Raw genomic sequence first — 22,428 nt, 5'->3', positions numbered from 1 at the left:
CAGCTATAAATGAGTTTTCCACATTCATAAAAAAATTCAAAGCACTAAAATGCAATGCTTAAAGACATCTATGCTTTTTTAACGCTTGTAGGGAAAGCCTTGAATTTAAAACAATAAATATGCTTATTTTTCATTTTTTTTTTTTTTATTATTATTACTATGCTGTAGTAAAGGTTGCCTGACAGTGGGCTATTGTCCACTAACAACTGACAAGGTAGAACCGCTCCAGGCCCTGGGAGGATTCCAAAAATATTGTCGGTCTCCACCAACCTGCCTGATTGACACCTGGCTCCACCTATCAGTGGAGGCTGATAGCTGGAAACAGCTGGGCCTGCTCCCTACCCAGCTTGGTGCTCCAGTAAGCACTGGAGGAGCAGAGAGCAGTGACTAACAGTCAGTGCTCTCCGCTCTGACCATACTGAGAACTGAGTGACCAGCGGGCACGTGATCACTTAGTTCTCAGGCTTAGAGCTGACGTGGAACAGCTGCACCATCACACTGATGCTGCAGTATCCAGGTGAAAATGTATGTTTTTTTTTTTACAAATTCTGCATTCACCAGAGCATAATGTTACAATATTGGAATAATTTTTTGTTTCCCATCTGTGGAATCTGGAGTCAGTTGAGGGAAGAGGATTGATAAGCTGGATGTTCCAGAGGAGATGTTGAGAGAGATACCTGTTATATGCCAATCATAATATGAGAGACATTATGCTCTGGTGAGTGTGGAATTTGTGGCAAATGGATGTGTACTTATTAGAAGAGAAAGAAGCCACAATATACGGTATTCAAACCTGAGCAGCACTCAGTTCCAAAAAATGTCTATACAAAACAAAAGAACCATTTGCAGATGGGACTTCAACAGAGTGGTGCTCATTAACAAGTACAACAAGGTTATATAAAAAGTCTAACTTTATTAAGGTTAACATTTCCACATAACTAGGGAAGAGAATAAAAAACAATTATTCACCAATGTACATTCTGAATGTCAGCCTAATTAATAGATCATTGTTGAATTGCTGAAGCTGTAATTTGTGGGACAACACCCACTTCATCAGTGGACCGATGGACCGTTTTTATCGGACAAACCGATCGTGTGTGGGCCCCATCAGTATTTTTCCCATCGGTGAAAAAAAATAGAACCTGTTTTAAATTTTTCTTATGGTTAAAAAAACGATAGAAAAAAACGATCGTCTGTGGGGAAATCCATCGATCAAAAATCCACGCATGCTCAGAATCAAGTTGACGCATGCTTGGAAGCATTGAACTTCATTTTCCTCAGCACGTCGTTGTGTTTCACGTCATCACGTTGGACACGATCGGATTTTTAACCAATGGTGTGTAGGCAAGACTGATGAAAGTCAGCTTCATCGGATATCTGATGAAAAAATCCATCGGTTCGTTTTCATCAGACGAACCGATCGTGTGTACAGGGCATAAGTGTACATCTGTGGAAGAACCATGTCATATAGAATTAAATAAACACACAGTTTATAAAGTGCAACAATTTTCAAAGAGTAAACAGCATCCAATGCTCTAAGCAAAAATATACTCACATAGTGGTGAGAGCAAAATCTGCCAAATCTGCAGAATCAAGACCATAAATCAAATGCCGCGTAGAGCAATATTTTCTGGATCCCAATGCTGTAGACAGCACAACAGAGCCCCCCCCCCCCCACCCCCAGCGACGGGGTACATATAGAAGGCCCCCACTGCCAACACCCTGAAAATAAGAGCGAGAAAGGAGGAGACCCATGTGTGAAAAAAATAATAATAATTTTCGTGAATTGAAGGGTGTGCCTGAGCCAGTGTGATATCACATGTACTAAAATAATAATAACTAAAATGTAAGTGATCAGTAAAGCCAGTAAATACACAATGCTCTGAATGTCAAATGAGTACATAAATGAATTAATTAATTACTGTATGTGTGATGAAAGCAAGAAAAAGCATAAAACCAGGTCAAAATTTGTGGTGCACATCAAAGAGCAAAAAAGTATTACCTGTCAAAGCAAATGTAGGTAAATAACATACAATTACCAGCATGGAGGTATGCTGGATCTTCAGAAAATCAGACATGTCTGCAGACAGGGGGCTCACCACATAACTACCCCCCTCCCCCACTCTTATTGAAAAGCCACCTCCCTAATTATACTTTGAATAATGTTTTGCTCAAATTGAGTTTTGGTTATGGGTAGGTAAGTGGGTGGGCTTTTTTTTCTTCTCTTTTCTGAAGAGGACATCATCAAGGACCCGGTATGTTTTCTAGGGGTGGGGGGGTTAGTGTGGTGTATGTTAATGAAAGAATTTATATAGATATTTTGTGAAATGTGTATTTGTATGTTGGAATATGTCTTAATAAAAAAAAAAAGTGATTATAAAAAAGAAAAGCCACCTCCCACCCAACATCATGTAGCAGGTGAAGACAGATGCTCGACCCAAAGCCGTCTAATGAATAAAATGGCGGTGGGGGCACCATCGTAGGCCAGCGGTTGACGCTCTGGGCGGAAGCCACGTCCCCACACATCACGCGTGTGTGCCTCAGGACGGAGCCGCGTCGGTGCACGACGTCCAAGTCCGAAGACCTGGAGATCAGGTGCATGCACTGAAGACTGCTTCACGTACAGCCAGCTCCAAACAAGCGCTGGGGAGGCAGAATGCAGAGAGGAGACATGAAAAGGCACATGATCATCCCTCCCAGCTGGGAGGGAGAAAGAACATGATGCCGATACTATTAACAAGTAGCTTCAAAGAAGCCCACTCACAGCTAAGGGTCATAAGGAAAAAAAACAAAAAAAGAAAATGTCCCTTAGTTGCGAGTGGGCTTCTTTGAGTGTCCTGAAATCGTGCGAAAAGCAGCACTCTACAAAAAGCAATAAGAAACGCATTGGTGTGAACCAAGCCTTATAGTCCAGTGGTAGGCTACGGTAGGTCCTAGACCAAGTTGCATTGCTCAATAGCACTGTAGTTTGAACAGAGATAATGGAAAATGAAAACTTGGCTGTGCTGTCTTGCAAGGGAACCTAGATCACAAGAGTGACCTAACGTAAAAAATACTTTGGTAGGTAAGCCAGTTAGTTGAACTGTACATTGAGCTTTTTTCCTGGGGTTCAGCTTTAAGTATAAGTGCACTTTAAAGCAGTTATTCCTCACTCCAGCAGGTTCCATCCAGCAATGTGACTGATCCCGCGATGCCTTCTCTCTATGGCGGTCTTTACCATGGTCACTTTCCTGCCTCCTCCATGTAGAATGCAAATTCAATAGCCCTTCATTGTTGTATGTAATGATGCTGAACAGCCATCCACAGTCCAGAGTGCAGAAGGGAGAAGTCAGTTGGCTTGGGGGTAAGTTAAGTAATTCAGCTTTTTCATATCCCCTTACAGAGAAGATAGACCTAACCCTTGCAGTGTGGTGGGCCCACTCTTTGGGATTTTATGTTCCAGTCCAGATCTGGGCTTTAATGGAGTTCTATATTGATTTTACAAAGGAACCATCATACATTGCATCTTGATTGACTGTCAAGGTTTATCCAATTTGTCCTCTGTCATACTTTATACAGAATCTTTTTTTTTATTTCTGTAGAACAAGATAGCAAAATCTGCAGTGGATTCCCTGAACAGCCTTTATAACACCAGCTACAAATATGGACCTATTGCCACTACAATATGTAAGTTTTACAAAGGGTAAAAGGACATAGAAATGAAGCTTCGCAAGACGCATAAGTGACGAGGTAGTGATGCTGCAGACTAACACTCCCTCTAGCCTTGTTCAATCATAGAAAAATAGATTACATATCACCAGTAAACCAAATTGTCCCTTTAATTGACTCTGTCCCAAAAATGTAATTGCTAATGTACAGCATGTGACCCTGCAAAGAAGGTGGTACATACAGAGACATAAGTAGAACCTTCAGGGCCCTGGTGCAAGAAACCATAAAGGGTCCCCCTGACCTCATCCCGCGGACCTTGCCACTCATCCAGGAACCTTTACTTCAATTGCGAGCTGCGGGATCTCCCCCCGGCTAGCAGTTTACTTCCCAAGTCTATACAGTGGAGAGGGGAGTGGCCTCTGACCAGGGGCGGACTGACAACTCATGGGGCCCCCAGGAAATAGGAGATTATGGGGCTCACGGGCAATAGGAGATTATGGGGTCCCCAGGCAATAGGAGATTATGGGGCCTGCAGGCAATAGATTATGGGGCTCACGGGCAATAGGAGATTATGGGGTCCCCAGGCAATAGGAGATTATGGGGCCCCCAGGCAATAGATTATTGGGCTGCACAGTATACACACACACATACAGTATGTATACACACAGAATACACATACACACACTGAAAAGGTACTGGAGCTATAATCTTGGGATTTTTAGACCAAAAGGATATCGGTAAGAGACAGGGACAGATGTAAAAAACACAGATTTTTACATACTGTCCCTGGTTTTACTGAGGCTGGCAGCCCTGATTGGGCCCCCTAGTGGCATGGGGGTCTCAGGCAGTGCCCGAGTTCCCGAATGGTCAGTCCGTTCCTGCATCTGACCCAGGCAGGTATTGGCTTCAGTGTACAAGCAGAGCGACTCACTTGTTTTTTTTTTTTTTTTTTTTTTAAAGTGTATTTTGTGCGTGTACTCGAGAGAGGAGCCGGACTGCAGGAGTTGGGAGTAGGCAGGCCTCCCCCAGAGGCAATCTGCCACCTTTCTCCATGCCCCGGGTGGCAATGGCAGGTGTGTGAGGGGGTCCTCCCACACAGCCCGCCCTACCTGCTCCGCTTTGAAGCCCAACGGGGCAGAGGGACTCCCTATAAGGGAGTGAGAGGATTAGCCCGCTCAACCAGCCCCGTTAGTCCTTCGCCTCTCTTTTTAGAGACCGCGTGGTCAAAGTGCGTGATGTTAACCCAATTTCGAGTGCGTGTAAGTGTGGTGGTTTTTGTGGGAGGGGGGTGGGCGTACTAAGCGCAGGCTTACCTCGCATAGCACACCCACCGGGAGCCGGGCTGAGACCACCAAACTCAATTCACATGTAGCCGAGACCGGGATCCGACTCACTTGTTTACTGAAGCCAATACCTGCCCGGGTCAGAGGCTCCCATAGTTGCCAACATTTCAAAAAAGTTTTTAGGAACATCTTTTTTCCCTGCATGTCCAGAAAGTCATTATAGGCGAGGCATGTACTTTAATTAGTGAGGGAAGCTTTCCTTGTCTCTAAAGTTTACTGTTTCAAGCGGAATGTCAGTCATTTTTCATCTTTCCATCAATTAAAGTTGAGTTCCATCCAGAAATGAAATGTCCGCTTTTCAGATATCCCCCATCCCCCCCCGGGACCAATCAGAACGCACAGCGCGCCTGTGCAGTGCAACACGCATGTGCAGTAGGGAACCAGGAGTGAAACCGAAAGTCTTCACTGCCTGGTTCCCTTACCAGGAATGGTGGCGGCAGCACCCGGAAGTCAATTTGAACATCGGCTGGGGTCCTGACATCACAGGCTCCCTGGACAGGAAAGTGTCCTTATATTGAAAGTCAGCAGCTACAGTGTTTGTAGTTGCTGACTTTTAATTTTTTATTTTTTTTCACTGGCTGAACTCCTCTTTAAATCCTCTGCCCTTGTTGTTTTGTCTTTAGATAGTAAAACATTTTTTTTTCTGCCAGTAAATACCTTATACAGCCCACTTTCTGTTTTTTGTCTGGTCATTAGCCTAGACTTATGACATCATGCACATCTCTCTCTCTCTCTAACTCTCCTGAGAGTTTGCCAGGAAAGGAGGAGGGATGAGTCCTAAGAGGGCAAATGAGAGCTGCAGAGCTGGAAGTGTGTGTCTGTGTAAATCCAGGAAGTGAACAGGCAGCAGCTTAATCTGCCCACACTTAAAATGGATGCAGCCAGACTCAGTGTAGGGAGATTTCTGCAGCAAATTTGGCAAGTACAGAATCACATGTATATATAAAATAATATGCAAAGAGGTTGGAGAGAAGCTTCATTATTATTGGACAAATTAGATCACTACAAATGGCAAAGGTGTTTTTATTACAAATTATGTGAGCATGACTGCAGTCCCACATTTTTGTGACATGTGGTGAATGGCGGGGAGAGATGCTGCTGTAGCGTTAGTAATCGCATCACTTGGGACCCGGGACACCACATGAGAGATATGGAGTACATTCTCTGAGTGCCCAGGGCTAGCAATGATACTGAATGTATCTATTATTATTGTCACTAGGACATTAGGATGCTATTTGAGATATTATCATAACATGCATGAAGATGTGAAAAATTGCTAAAGCGATCAAATATACTGTGACGGTACTTTTATATTACTTTCATGGTAATACGAACATAAACCCTGTATTTTTTTTTTTTTAATAACAAACATATTATACTTACCTCCACTGTGCAGTTCGTTTTGCACAGTGTGGCCCTGATTCACGTCTTCTGGGGTCCCCTGGCGGCTCTCGCGACTCCTCCATGCATCGGTTTAACCTCTGGGAGAAGCGCTCTCCCGGGGGAGTTACCTTGCGGGCATGCTCCCGAGTCCAGCATTTGCATCGATAGACACAGAATGCCAGCCTCAGACCCGCGGCGCCCGCAGGATTTTATTAAAAGCAGCTGGAGCCAATGGCTGCGCTGCTATCATTCTATTCAATCAAGAGCTGAGATTCCCGGACAGAGAGCTAGAGCTCATCTCCGCCGAGGGAACAAACAGGCTCAGGTGAGTAAAACGGGGAAGCTGGGGGGCCGGTCACTGTCAGAAGTTTCTTCACCTTAATGCATCCTCCTAAAAAACACAAGGGTTTACAATCTCGTTACACTGGCTGGCGGGGGAGACATTTGGGTTCCCTCTATTTGAGCAGGCACACCTCCACCACTAACAGAAATCCAGGGAACCTCAGCGCCTCCACATGATCACACTTTGCTGCTTACCAGATTTGTTGATTTTAAGAGAAGCTCAGCCTGCTGCACATGTTCAACCTGGAATCCTCTATCGTCTGCTCCAGTCTCTCACAGTGGCATCTACAGCTTTCATATTTAGGGGGGCACATGTGGGAACAGGGAGCCAATCCTTCACTAAGCGGGGCAGGTAAACCTTAGTAATCCTTTATGTTACTGGCCGCTTCCTGTATATGGATTCATCGGGTAGTGTGCGGGTATTCCGTCACTTCCTCGATGCCGCAATGTCTCCTGGGAGCTTTTGTCATTTTTCCCAGGAGACATTGCGGAGGTCTGCCGCGAGTTATCATGGGATTTAGAAAGAACTTGCTTCTTTCTAAATCCCACGATAACTCGAGGCAGACCTCCGCAATGTCTCCTGGGAACAATGATAAAAGCTCCCAGGAGACATTGCGGCTGATGAATCCATATACAGGAAGCTGCCAGTAACATAAAGGATTACTAAGGTACAGTGGATCGGGAAAAAAAACATGTGGTTTAGTAATTATGCATATGAGCATATCATTTTTTTTTTTTTGTTGGTGGGGGAGTGGATCTTGGATGCCCACACTTTTTTCCCCAGGACTTGACCCCTGCTTGTCGGTACTATCTGTGTTGATGGGCGAATCATGCAAGTTTCTTTCCTGCAATCTGTGGATGCAGAAAATAAATTTGCACCGTATATTACATGCCTAACTGAAAGTGAAAGTAAATTGTGAATGTATTGAAAGAACAGGAGAGGGGGAGGGAGACAGATGGGGGAGAGAAGGGATGGAGATAATGCAGTTCAGTGATTACAGTGTACTGCAGTCTGCAGTGCACACACTTACCCACGATCCAGGCTAGAATCTCAGGCATCATTCACACACAGCCAGGAATGCTGCTTTTCATATTTCCCACCCACACATCCCCTCTCTTTAGATACAGCATGTCGGGATAGTGTGGGCGGGACTGGAAGGAGGAGGATGAGCTGTATTCCTCCCTGCTCGTATGTGAGGACAGTGAGGGGGGGTGGCTGGACTCGCTGGGCTGTAAAAGACTGACACTCGGCTCAGCTTGCAGTCACCACTCTCGGAATTTGCAGGCTGGTTCTCCTGTCCTAAGGAGAAATCAGTCTGTTTTTTCAGTAACTGAGATGAAGGATTGCCCCCCCCCCCCCCACACTGCTCGTGGAGTCCTTCCTGCAACTCGTTCCGTGCCAATGAGGATGCAGTGGAAGGAGCAGATCGGGCGGTTGTGGTTGTGTGAGAGCTTGCATTATGCAGTGTCAGTGAGCAGAGGGAGGGGGAGGAATCCCCCGCAGAAGCTGACTGGGGACGCTCTCCCTCTCAGGAGAGACTGTGTTACTCCAGCGGCGGCCTGAGCAAAACACAAAAAAAATTAAATTAAAATATTTTTTTTTTTGGGGGGGGGGACATGGTGGGGCACAGCATAATGTTGGGGGGTCAGGGCCCCCTATGCCCCCCTTTAGGGATGCCATTGGTCTCTCACAGGGTCTCTCCATGTAGCTTGAGCCTCGCACCTGCACCAGAAGGCGGACCGGGCACCTTTACCTTCTAGGATGGCTACACCCCCTCCCTGAGTACAGCCCAATCAAAATGCAAGCCTCAGTAGGCTCCGCCACGGGCATGTTCTGTAGGAGTAGGAGCATGTGTACCTGAGCGCCGCCTGATCCGCTGCTATGGGGGAGTTTGTGATCTCCCCAGATAAGGACAGTTGAAAACTATAGAGGCCCCTCCAGTGGAGTCACTAGGGTTGGTTTCACCGGTGGGTGTGGGGGGGGGTCCTTAAGTAAGTGAGTGAGTGAGAAACTTGTAACGCGAATTCAACACATGCAAACTGAATCGCGCATGCAACACATGCAAACTGAATCGCCTCTGGGCGTTGTATCCATTTCATGGGTAAGGAACCCCTTGACCTCAGAAGAGATACGTTTTAATCTTTCTCATGAAGGCCAAGTGGTCCGACTCCAGTCGGATGGTGGTTGGTAGTGCATTCCACAGGCGAGGGTCATTAAATACCATGAGGGTGCTACATACAGAGTGCAGAGTTCAGGTAGGTGCAGGGTGCAGAGTTCAGGTAGGTGCAGGGTGCAGAGTTCAGGTGGTTGCAGGTGGTTGCAGGGTGCAGAGTGCAGGTGGGTGCAGAGTGCAGGTGGGTGCAGGGTGCAGAGTTCAGGTGGGTGCAGGGTGCAGAGTTCAGGTGGGTGCAGTGTGCAGAGTGTAGGTTGGTGCAGGGTGCAGAGTGTAGGTGGGTGCAAGGTGCAGAGTTCCAGTGAGTGCAGAGTGCAGGTGGGTGTAGGGTGCAGGTGGGTGCAGGGTGCAGAGTTTAGATGGGTGCAGGGTGCAGAGTCTAGGTGGGTGCATGGTGCAGAGTCCAGGTGGGTGCAGTGTTCAGGTGGGTGCAGGATGCAGAGTTCAGGTGGGTGCAGAGTACAGATGGGTGCAGGGTACAGAGTGAAGATGGGTGTAGGTGGGTGCAGAGTGCAAGTGGGTGCAGAGTGCAGGTGGGTGCAGGGTGCAGAGTTCAGGTGGGTGCATGTAGGTACAGGGTGCAAGAGGGTGCAGGTTGGTACATGGTGCAGAGTGCAGGTAGGTACAGGGTGCAGAGTGCAGTTAGTTACAGGATGCATGCAGGTACATGGTGCAGGTAGGTACATGATGCGGGTAGGTACACGTGCAGGGTGCAGGTAGGTACATGATGCAGGATGCAGGTAGTTACAGCCCTGACCCTGGTAGTTCTGCCCCTGGGTATATATGTGTACTGCTACCCATGCTATGTTTTACTGGTGACTTTACAATGAAGCTGCTTTGATCCAACTTTATTATAAAGTTACCATTAAAATCAATGTTCAACATTTCAGGGCTACACGTGGTCCCCTTCCTTAGGTAGACAGTACACACCAATCCATCCAGCTAAAAATCCACTGTATGACAGAGATCCACCCGCAAATTATCACATCATTTTCCTTTTACATTCTAATAAACAAAAATTTTCATCGGCCATGCTGAAATTAATCGTATACAGTCCAATCAGAAGTATATTCACAACAAAATCTGCAAACTATTGGTATAATATGGTGAATAGAAATATTAGAAGCATGACTATGAGCATGGGCACCTTCGTTAGGCGTGAACAGAAATTGTGCATCACAAAAATGCAAATGCATTGAGACATTGATCACACCCCCGATTGAATTTTTAAGCAGTGTACCCTTCTATATACTCTGACTGTTTTGCTGTTGATGTTTCCTCAGTTTCTGTATTGTGAAATCAGAGTATGGGACAGTAGTAAAAACCTGGCAGAAGTTCTAACCTTTCCCCACTCTATCCAAAACTTATAAGCTATACATTTCCTTTTTTTATCTGCCCTACGATAACTTCTAGGAATTGCAGATCTCTCTTATAAGCTGTATGTAGGTTTTAATATGATCCCACTATGCAGCCAGCCACTAATTTATATGCGTTGCCCAGATATTTGGCAGATTACAGGTGTCAGTTATAAAATAGCTCCATGTGTGTATGTACTGTATATATGTACAATTTGTATTTGCAGACCCGGCTTATGGCGCATCACTTGATTGGACGTATGATAAAGGAATTAAATACTCGTTTGTTTTTGAATTGCGTGATCGTGGAGTCTATGGTTTTCTTCTTCCTGAACATGAAATTGAACCAACCTGCAGAGAGACCATGTTAGCTGTGAAAAACATTGCCAGCTATCTTATTGATCTGGATACTTAGAAAAGACACATCACTGTTTATTTTTCTTGACTTACTCAATTAAAGGTTTCTTTTATTTGCATTTGTTACCATTATAGGTAAAAAATAAGCACACTTCTGTTTTCATTGATCTCAATAAATGGTAAAATACGCTATAAGCTTACAGAAATCCAGTGCATGATATATTCAGAATACGTTGTATTTTAAGCATTCAGCATAATAAAATAAAAGTATACACTTTGACAGTCTGAGTTGTCATTTATGTTTACTTTAAAGTGGATGTAAACCCCAATTTTTTTTTCTTTTCTTTTTTTTTTATGTCACAATGTAGAGTATAAGGCCCCATACACACGAGAGAATTTATCCGCGAATACGGTCCAGCGGACCGTTTCCACGGATAAATCCTCTCGAGGATTTCCGCGGATTTCTATGCGATGGAGTGTACACACCATCGCATTGAAATCTGTGCCGAAATCCTCTGGCGATGACGTGTCGCGCCATCGCCGCGATTATGACGCGGCGATGTGCGCGACGCTGTCATATAAGGAATTCCACGCATGCGTCGAATCATTACGACGCATGCGGGGGATGCCTTCGGACGGATGGATCCGGTGAGTCTGTACAGACCAACGGATCCATCCGTTGGGATGGACTCCAGCAGATGGATATGTTCTGCATGTCAGCGAATATTCGATCTGCTGGAATCCATCCCAGGGGAGATATATCTGCGGAAACAGATCCGCTGGCGTGTACACACCATAGGATCTATCCGCTGAAACCCATTTGCTGGGATTTATCTGCGGATGGATTCTATGGTGTGTACGGGGCCTAAGATTTCCTATCACCTGTGCCCAGTCTTGCCACACAGAGTTAATCCAGCTCTGAGCAATCCTCTTTTATTTTTCAGTGAAAATTAACAGACTTCCAGATAAAAACCTGTCTGAATAAAAAGTCCTTTCCTCTCTCCTTGACAGGTTATTTACATATCTAGCTTGGACATGTTTATCATATGTTATGTTATGTTTATTATAATATGAGGTGATCCACAGTTCTTTGTATATTACCAGGATGTGTTATGTGGGGGAGGGGTGGATTTCTCACGTTTTATACTGTGGATCACCTCATATTATGAGGCGATTCAGTTTGAATGAGTTGCACTATACAAGTCATTCATTCATTCATTCATATGATACATTTTGGGTTTACATCCACTTTAAGACAGGGTGTACCCATGACATAGGATCTTTACAGCACTTTTACTAATTACTAGCTATATTTTGAAAGAATCATTGAATTATTGAAAGATTATCCCCATATTGTGTATTATACTCTTCCTGTGATTTAAAGAAATTACCACGTGACCATTAAACAGGTAAACATCAATACAGGCATACCCCACTTTTAAGTGCGCAATCGTGTTTATTTTCTAAAGCTGGAAAGCGCAAAATCAGGCTCACTTCTGCATAGAAACTAATGAGCTTCCAGGTTTTATTACTAAAGCTTAATTGAGCAAGCTGGGGTTAGAAGCTCATTGGTTTCTATGCAGAAGTGCACCTGATTTTGCGCTTTCCAGCTTTAGTGACTGAACCCCATTGTGTACTTAAAAGTGAGGTATGCCTGCATAAAGGTCAGGGTCTTATACCTGAAAATAACTGTTTTGCACTTCATTATTCTGCTATTTACTGGGACAATGGCAGTAAAAGGAAAGCAGATCAGCTATAGTAAGCAATAAGCATGTTGAACACTAGGGGGAGACAGGTCTCCACATTTACCAGCATATAAATTAGAACTAGACTACACAAGAAAGATTTTATGTACCAACTAACCGCTTTTTTATTTCTTCACAATATCTGGTGCAATTTAACTAATAGTCAGGAACCCGATTTTTCTGGTTGAATAATGTGTGTGTGTGAATGTGTTTGTGTTCCTCTTCACTGACTAGACCAAGTATGAACAGAGATAGATGGCCCAGATTCAGAAACAATTTACGTTGGCGTATCTATTGATACGCCGCGTAAATTCTAGCATGCGCCGGCGTATCTTCTTTCTGTATTCAGAAAGCAAGATACGCCGAAATTTGGCTAAGATACGACTGACGTAAGTCTCTTACGCCGTTGTATCTTAGTTGCATATTTACGCTGGCCGCTAGGTGGCGCTTCTGGAGATTTACGCATTGAATATGCAAATTAGGTAGATACGCCGATTCAGAAACGTACGTCCACCCGGCGCATTTTTTTACGTCGTTTACGTAAGGCTTTTTCCGGCGTAAAGTTACCCCTGCTATATGAGGCGTATCCAATGTTAAGTATGGACATCGGGCCAGCGTCGAATTTAGCTTTGTTTACGTTGTTTGCGTAAGTCGTTTGCGAATAGGGCTTTGCGTAAGTTACGTTCACGTCTAAACCAATGAGGCTTTGCGGCGTAATTTGGAGCATGCGCACTGGGATACGTCCACGGACGGCGCATGCGCCATTCGTTAAAAATGTCATTTACGTGGGGTCATACTGAATTAACATAAAACACGGCCACATCTTCCTAATTTAAATTTAGCGGGCTTACGCCGGCCCTCATACGATACGCCACCGTAACTTAGGGTGCAGGTTCTTTCTGTATACAGAACCTGCCTCACTAGGTTACGGCAGCGTAGCGTATCTGAGATACGCTACGCCCGCACAAAGTAAAGCTGGGCTTTCTGAATCCGGGCCGATATCTGCAGTTCCCTATGCTGTCCTTTCAGGACTGCCTGGGTCAGAGAAGCATGGTAGGCTCATAATAACCCATGGAGAAGAGACAAAGAGGGTATCTTAAGTGTTTTTTCTAATTATCATAAACCCCTTCTATATGCACGTGAATAAGTGGAGACTACACTTATAAATCTGCAGATCTGCTGCACTCTTTATGTTGGAGGCATGAGGGTACGGCCTATATTTGACATTTTTCAAATGCATGTTAGAATCAGCATTTTTTTTTTTTTTTAGTTTTTCTTTTTAGAAAGATACCTAGAACCCCCAAACATTACATGTTTTCTGAAAGCAGAGGCCCTGAAGATTAAAATGGTGGTTGTTGGAATTTATGATGTTGTACAATATTTGCGCAACTATTTATCAAATACAAATTTTCAGGAAAAAGATACACTTAAATAAATTTTAGTGCACACAACACAATTTTTGGTAAGCTATAAATAATGAGGACAAACTATGGTACACTTAACCACTTCCATACCGGGCACTTATACACCTTCCCGCCCAGACCAATTTTTAGTTTTCAGCGCTGTTGCACTTTGAATGACAATTGCGTGGTCATGCTACACTGTACCCAAACTAAATTTTTATAATTTTGTATCCACAAATAGAGCTTTATTTTGGTGGTATTTGATCACCTCTGGGATTTTTATTTTTTGCAAAAAAAATTAAAAAATTACCAAAAATGTAGGAATTTTTTTTTTGTTTCTGTTATAAAACATTGTAAATAAGTACGTTTTCTCCTTCACTGATGGTACTGCACTGACGGGCACTGATAAGGCGGCACTGATGGACACCAATGAGGTGGCACTGATGTGGTGGCATTGATGAACACTAATATGCGGCACTGATGGGCGGCACGGATGGGCACTGATAGGCGGCACGGATAGGCGGCATTGGATGGGCATGGATAGGCAGTACAGATGGGCACAGATAGGCGGCACAGATAGGTGGCACGGATAGGTGGCACGGATGGGCATGGATAGGCAACACGGATGGGCACGGATAGGCGGCACGGATGGGCACTGATAGGACACATGGATGGGCACTAATAGGCAGCATGGATGGGCACTGATAGGTGGCACGGATGGGCATAGATGGGCACTATCGTATGTGTTGTACTAATGGATGCCAATCAGTGCCAAACAATGCCTGCCAATCAGTGATGCCCATTGTGGGCACTCATTGGCATCCATTGCAGGCACTGATTGGCATCCATTTTTTGTGTTTTTGTCATCATCCCTGGTGGTCTAGGGTGGCATACCTGTGTTTTTTTTTTGGGCATCCCTGGTGGTCCAGTGGGCATCCTCAGAGGGGCTGTGCTAATAATCGTTCAGCACAAACCCCCCCCCCCCCTGTCACAGGAGCAGCCGATCGGCTCTCCTCTACTCGCGTCTGACAGGCGCGAGTGAGGAAAAGCCGATTACCGGCTTTTCTTGTTTACATCGTGATCAGCCGTGATTGGTCGCGGCTGATTACGTGGTAAAGAGTCTCCGTGAGAGACTCTTTACCTTGATCGGTGTTGCGGGGTGTCAGACTGACACCCTGCAACAACGATCGCCGCAATGCGCGCCCCCGGAGCGGCTCAATATCCTCAGGACGTCATATGACGTCCATTCAGGATATTGAAACCACTTTGCCGACGTCAATATGTCATTGGCGGGCGGCAAGTGGTTAAACCCTTTTGCTGCCAGGTTCATACGTAATACGGACCTGACGGCAGGGGATTTTGCACACAATTGTGTGATTGTGTGTAAATCTGACAAGCCGACTCCTGGCTTTCAGATACAAGCAGTCTAGCAGCTCTGCAGGCACCAGATTACTTGCACACCCCACGTGCGTGCACTCCCCCATCGTGTATCCTGGCCTCCGCTTGCCCACCTGCGGGCCTGAGACCTGCCTAGCGAGTGCCACCAGGTAGGGGGAGGGAGCTGAGCGGACACATGTCTGCTCTCCTCCCTTTCTTGTTGCTGATCTGGAAGCAACATGTAAAATATCACTTCCGGGCCCGCCTGTCAGTGTCCCCGCCCAACATGGCCAGGAAAGAATCGAATGCAGTGCGACCTGTCCTACGTCAGATTTAGTGAAGCACGGGGGATACATCTTTTAGACCCTGAATATCTCAGTGGTGGCTGATGGGTCCCCTGGCTGTGCTCTCTGCTCTACTCTCTTCTCCTCCTCCTCCTCCTCCCTCTTCCTAGATGTCCAATAGGATTGCTTGTAATTTTGGCCAATTACCCACTTCCTGATTGGCCGGAAGGGGGATTAGTGTGAGATTAGCCAAATATTAATTCGCTGTTGTCACACTAATGGGTGAGCTTGGAGCTTTAATCACATGCTTAAAAAAACACCCCATATTGGAATCCATGGTCCAGGCGTCCCTGTATGTAGATCAGGGGGCCGGGCGTGTGGATGGGGGGGCGGGTGCACCCTCTATGGAAGGGACCGTTGGGATGCCGCTGATCCCAGCAATGTGGTTCATTGCAAAATGGGTTTTAAGTTCCTGATCCCTGATATCACTCTTGTGTCCTGTGAATAAGTTTGATGTCCACTTTCCATAAGTTCGAAAACTAGTCCATGGTTATCAGGTACTTTTGTCATTCCAGTTGAACAAATCTATGTCTAGTTTGGACCAAGGCCTATCCGGAAATGGCATGTGGTTGGACTGTTTCCTTTTACTGCTTGTCACACTATGATGCACATGTCACATTTTGTAATTCAGTTTTTTATTTGGTCATTTATTCCAGGCCAGTAAACACATTCATATTCTCAGCGTAAGCATTATTCCACACTAGAGTGGGTAGAATATAATCTCTCCAGTATGTCCCATCTAAGTAGTTCTGGAATCACTGCTCTTTCACTTTCAAATATGATGCCAGCCTACACTAGCAGTTAATCTCTTCTATGGAAAAAGGGGGAGACATGTTGTTTGTATTTAGGTCAACCTTGTAATATGACATTCAATAAAATCTATTATGTAACCTATTAAGTACAGATCTAAATTTATTTTAGAATACCGTATATTTCTTTTAAATAGAAAATCATATATTCATTTAGAGTCGGTTCACACAGGGGCAACACGACTTTGGAAGGCAACTTTGGACTTGAGTATGGATCATCAGGCAACTTACAAGGCATCTTCAAGTCGCCTCCAGGACAGGAGGCTTTCCAGTGGCCAATCAAACAACAATCAGCTCTGTGGGAGGGAGGGGGAGGGGTTTGCCTGAGAAATGGATGTTCTCTTCCGGTAAAGGTGCTTCAGTTAAGACAGTGATCCGACTTCTGAGGCAACTTCCATTGAAATCTATGGGTACAAGTTGCCTACAAGTTGCATACAAGTCGGATTGAAGTAGTACAAAGAACTTTTTCTGAAGTCGGAGCAACTTCAGTAGTGTGTATTAAGATTGCTCCATTCACTTCCATTGATTTTCTCAACCACACGACTTGGGGAGACTTCAAGTCGGATCCCAGGTCGCCCCTGTGTGAACTGACTCTAACAATTGCATTTCAACTATTTTTGGTCTTCTCCTATTTATGTGAATATATGAAGTTTGTAAACTTTCTTAATGGAGACTCCCAAACATTTACTTCCCTGAACTCTGTGACACATATTTATTATGTCTTGTGGGTAGGCATTGCTGTGTCATACATTTTACAGAGCCTGCCTTTGAACTAAAGAGGTGTTGAAAGGAGGAGTTTCAGGAGGCGGAGTCAGTACAGGAATCACAGTTGTACGCAGCAAGGTACCATGTGATATGTAGTCCCTTAAGAAATTGAACGTAAACAGCAAAGGTGCACTTTTGGATATTTACTGTTTGCTGCCTGATAATTAAACTGCTTAGTTGTTGCATTATCACCATCTGATAGTGTTTGATTGCTGCTGTTATGCGTTGTTTATAATGCTTATAATGCTGTGGTATATCTTTCAACTGTCAGCTAATATAGCCTAACGTAATTTCCTGGTTGTTTCTCCATTGCACTGATTTCCTGCACACTCATCTGTGACAATATACTGTACTTTGCTTATAATAAACGGTGTGATGTCATTTTCTGGTGCATTTGCATTACTCTGTCTGAGGATTAAGCATTAAAAAATCCCAATCCCCCACACGATCCTAATCAGCTATTTCACGCTTCTATATAAACAGTTCAAAGCCGAGCTGTCAAAAAAAAGCCAGTGTTTATCAACATTCCTCAGTTCTGAGAGATAGAGAAGAAAAGAGATACAAAGTAACATTTGGTTCTTTTAGATCAAAGGAATGAACTTCGGTCTGTAAATTAGGTCAGTTTAACCAATTAGGCTTCATGTACACGGGACATTTTAAAACCTCTTCTGAACGATTTAACTTGACAGATAGTAACCAATGTTTAAAAAACATTCGTTGTGCCGCGTATGCATGCTGCGTTTAGCTCGTTTGCCTTTTAGAAGTGTTTTTTGCATTGCAAATAGTCTAAAATGTAGGCATATAGGCTCTGGCTTAGAAAGCATTCAGACCCATGGGTCAGAATTACAGTCAGGTGAAGAGAATTTTTGGGAGGTTAGCAATGATATCTCCCACATATCTATCATAAAAGGATTATTTTAACACCTTGACCACAATTATACAAGTAGTGCTGTTAGATGAGCTTCAGAACATGGACACAGGCTGCCTCAGGCAGGTGCTGGTGCAGGTGAACAGCTCACACTCAGCTCTTCGGGTGAGCTCCCTTTCTTCCCCCAGACTCTGAGCCATGCTGCCTTGAGAAGATGGAGGATGTGGGTGGAGCCAAAATCGACCAGGCACGAAGGAGGAAGAAGTTCCTCCTCCGCTCTGAATGCTGGGGCCTCGCCTCAGCCTTATGACGTGACGTCATTGGTTGCTAAATGGCAGGCAAGTCTAGCAACCAGTGCAGCGGCAAGCAGAGAGGCCAGCGGACTGTGCAGTAAAAGAGTCTAGGGAGTTTGGGTGATGCCGCTGCTGCTGAATGTAATAGTAAGTGCTTGCCACAGATTCTGTGCCCCCCTTTGTGGCAGCCTGCGGCGTCACGGTGCACCCCATGGCACTCGCCCAGGATCAGCCCTGAGTGTCCATGTGCAGACAACTTGCCCCTCCCATGCAGACTACCATGCATGTTGGTGCTTTGATTAGTGGCTCCATTATAATACTTTGCATAGGTACAATATATGATCTGAATGCACTACTACCTATGTTATTCATAGGTGTTTTGTGCATACCCCTGTTCTCTAGGTTTTAAAAATCAAATATCTATTTGTAATGGTGGTAGGCTGTTCTCCTTGTATTAATGTGGCTTCAAGGCCTGTTTCTGAAGCATCACATTGTACTACCACTGCTTAGCCTGGTAGAAGTATTTGAGGGTAGTTGTTTCTTCAATAGCCTTTTTTACCTTCCTCTATGTCTGTCCATTCCAATATCTTTATGTGTTACAGTGGTAGTAAACTCCTATGCATGTAGGTGTAGTAATTTCTTGTAGAGTTCAGAGGAGACCAGAAAACAAGTGTGAAAGAAAAGGGGGGTCCAGAGAGGAGAGGGAGAGCAAAGGTTAAGGAGGTGAGAAAACGTGTAGCACTACCCCTTCAGGAGCTGCTGATATGTTTGCCCAAGTGTTCCCTACTTTTCCTCCACAGCCAGGCACAAGGTAGTTGCACACAACTAGGTGCACGCTCACTTCAGCTCATTTCTCCAATGAGCAGTCTAGGGGAAATTGGCTGAAGTCTTTGCAGAAGGCAGATAAAGACTTCTCCACAGCAGTAGTAAACTGGTTGCAGAGCTGAGCAATATCCCTTAATCCTAGTACACAGTGGGTTGAATGAAATGAAAATATCAGCTATGGTCAGATCCGCTGTACTAACAACTCGATGATAGTACAGTGATCTCCCCCACTGAGCTATTGTGTTCTGACAGCCCTCACCCCGCCAATACACCAAAAAAACGCGCTCATGATCATCTACAGTTCATAATAGACCCAGTATTATTGGGAGAAGATAAAAGGTTCAAATAAAATGTTTAGGAAGAAAATCCATTTATTAAAGATGAACTCCAGAAATATAATAAAAAGTCTGTATACAAATATATACAAAGCTATATAAGCTGTGTACATCAGATGTAAATTCCACAGGCAGCTACCATCAAGTTCACGGGGTTAAACCTCACGGGTTCATTGAACATGCCATCAGATGGAAATAGCACTAAGAGTACCTTAAGGGCAGATGGTAGGGTGGCGGTGGTGAGAAGACAGCCATCCAACTCTCAACAGGAGCCTGACTTCAGGCAATCCGCATACCCGAAGTGTCACCGTGGGGTAGAAAGGACGGGATCATCCGACGAATCCCCCAGTCGGGGGCCCCAGCACGATGAGGTCTGGAGGGACAGCCACTCGTTTCGTCCGATCGTGATGACGTCACACGTCTGAGACGCCGCTCTTCGATAGAAACAGTGAAGCAGAGATGGAATTGCTGCCCTCTAATGGAAGATCCGTAGATTGCACACTCCCATGCAATATAGTGGAAGCTGCCAGCGGGATAACAATGTTTAAAATGAAGTTAATCTTGAAAACTTGAAGGATGGGTTAAACTTCCATAAAATAGGGGGATCAGGTAATAGCCTTGGCGACGCGTTTCGTGCTTCAAAGCGCTTTTTCAAAGTCTCACCCCGCCAAAACACTCTGGTCAGCGCTGATCAGGAGACAGTCGGCTGATGGTTTTCTGACAGACCGGCTGCCAAACACATGGGCCGTATGTTGGACAGTTTTTATTGAACCAGCCAATGTTGTCTGACGTTTGGCTCATGTGTACTAGGTTTTCGTAAAGTAGTGGACAGTCCTGGACAGAGCTCTAAGACCCTCAGCTGACCTTGTGTGGGCCCTCAGCTGTCTTAGAGCACAAGAAGGGGGTTAACTGTCTAAGGCTACTTAGGGTGTCTGTACTCTCAAGGCTCCTGAAGCACCACTGGTAGCATTCTCTCTCTCTGATACCAGACCAGATTCACTGTAGACTCTCCCTCTGTCACCTATGGTAGGACCAGGGTCAGCCACACAGACTTCAGGCTCTCAGGTCGCCCACCTGAAACCACATGGCATAAAGTGACGGAGGGTGCAGTGATGTTGGATCATTCCAATATTGACTATTCACCATTTCAGAGGAGAAATGATAGAAATTTGATAGTCTCAACGGTATATTCAATATATTCTACAGAAGCCAAGGATTTTCCTTACTGTAGATATTAAGTGAAGTGCTGAGAAAGTCTTTGAATTGTTAAAATCGTGTATAGATAATCCAGACGGGCCACATGTTTTGGAACTTCTCCATATTGTCTTTATCTATAACTATAAAGTGTTTTAAAACATAATCTTGTCTAATAATTCAGACCATTCTGCAGGAACCTATGACTTCCATACAGTAGCTTGCCTATGTCTCACCTAGCTGCAAAAAAGAATAAATCGGAGTAGCCTTTTCTCAGGTTCTCATCGAAAAGAAACTGCTAATTGTGGCAAGTTCAGTATGTTGTATAGATAAGCAGAATTATAGAGACCAATGATCTTAACCCAGAATGTGCACATACAGTGCTGTAAAGTGGTGACATTACCAACAAAGGTCAAAATAGCTAAAACAACATCTTTAAAAAGGAGGGCAACACTGCCAGTATGCATGTGTATCTCATTACAGATGCACTTTAGGGATGTGATTTGTCCTTGTAGTCTGCACAACGGATAGGCAGTATATCTAAAGAATCAATACTTTTGGTAGTTAGAAGGATATCAGGAATGCCTCCAGTAGGTCCCACTTTATTTGAAACAACAATCTGACAAGTCTCGTTTGTCAAGAGATCAGACACAGTCATATATATAAATGCCCCGTACACACGCTCGGGATTTCCAACGGGAAAAAGTCAGTCGGGAATCCCGACAGGAAAAAAGAGAGCTGGTTCTCTTTTTTTTTCCCGGCGGGTTTGGCAGTTTTCCCGTCTGAAAAACTGCGAGGGAGCATACACACGGCCGGGATTCCCGGCCAAAAGCTCTCCTCGCAGTTTTCCAGTCGGAAAACCCGGTCGTGTGTACGGGGCAAAAGTATATAACCCTTTTTTCCCCCCTATTATTTTCTATGAGGGTTAGCCAGCAAAGCATAAATGATGTAACGTCTTGTGCATAGTGGAAGTAAACTTCGATGGGTGAACGTTTGCTACATCCTGCAAATATTCACAGCATACTTGTAGCTTATGGCCCACCTACTGTCACCATTGCATCACCTGCAGCTGCCATATTCGCTATAGATTTTTCTGGGTCCCGTACCAATCCTCTTCAGCCATTCTGCATGCACTGATGATGTATCTCCTGTACATGCAAACAGGAATTACCTTGCCTTGGCACCTTGCCTAATTTTAGTCTCTTATAGATGCAGGAAAATGTCTTTGAAATTGCCCCAGCACCTTTTCAAATCCAATCCTGGGACAAGACCAGGGACAGACTTGGTCAGGGGACAGTGTCCTCAACCTGGGGACTGTCCCCTGAAACCGGGGATGTCTGGTCACCCTACTGTAGTCCAAGGGAGGGGCGAGCACGACACTCCACACCAGGGAGAAAGCCTCTCATTACTGTGTGGAGTTACAGACAGAGGGTTTTTATAGCGTCAGGGTACCCCCATATATTACCAAATACAGGTTTTAACTCCCTGATTTCCCCCAAGTTAACCCTTTCACCCGCTGTCACCAGTGATCACTGTATTAATGTCACGGGTGACGCTGGTTAGTTGGTTTGTTTTTATAGCGTCAGGGTACCCACCGTATATTACCTAATAAAGGTTTAACTCCTGATCACCCGGCGGGTGACATCAGTTAGGTTTTAGCATCAGTTACGTTCAGCGTCAGCCCCAGGCAGCGTCAGATTAGTACAAGTAGAACCATAGACCTCCCTTACTAGTATAGTGTCTGAACGGATCAATATCTTTGATCTGATCAGAACTATACTAGCGTCGCCAGTAGTTTAGGGTTCCCAAAAACACAGCGTTAGCAGGATCTACCCAGATAACTGCCAGCACCTGCATTTAGCCCCTCT

The 22,428-nt window shown here is 44.8% G+C and overlaps 1 protein-coding gene across 1 annotated transcript in view; it reads left to right on the top strand.

Moving 5' to 3' along the window:
* The window catches only part of LOC120936608 (mast cell carboxypeptidase A-like), a 51,984-nt gene extending 41,102 nt beyond the window's left edge, over window positions 1-10,882 (top strand). Inside the window, exons 10-11 of the mRNA XM_040349090.1 lie at window positions 3,582-3,666; window positions 10,473-10,882. Coding sequence (XP_040205024.1) covers window positions 3,582-3,666; window positions 10,473-10,660 — 273 coding nt within the window. The 3' untranslated portion in view covers window positions 10,661-10,882. The remainder of the gene's footprint in view (window positions 1-3,581; window positions 3,667-10,472) is intronic.
* Window positions 10,883-22,428: the final 11,546 nt, after the last annotated feature.

This window comes from Rana temporaria, chromosome 4 (assembly GCF_905171775.1).
Source record: "Rana temporaria chromosome 4, aRanTem1.1, whole genome shotgun sequence".
In the NCBI taxonomy this organism is placed as follows: Eukaryota; Metazoa; Chordata; class Amphibia; order Anura; family Ranidae; genus Rana; species Rana temporaria.
The sequence above is the reverse complement of the archived record's forward strand: the minus strand, read 5'-3'. Positions and strand labels throughout refer to the sequence as shown.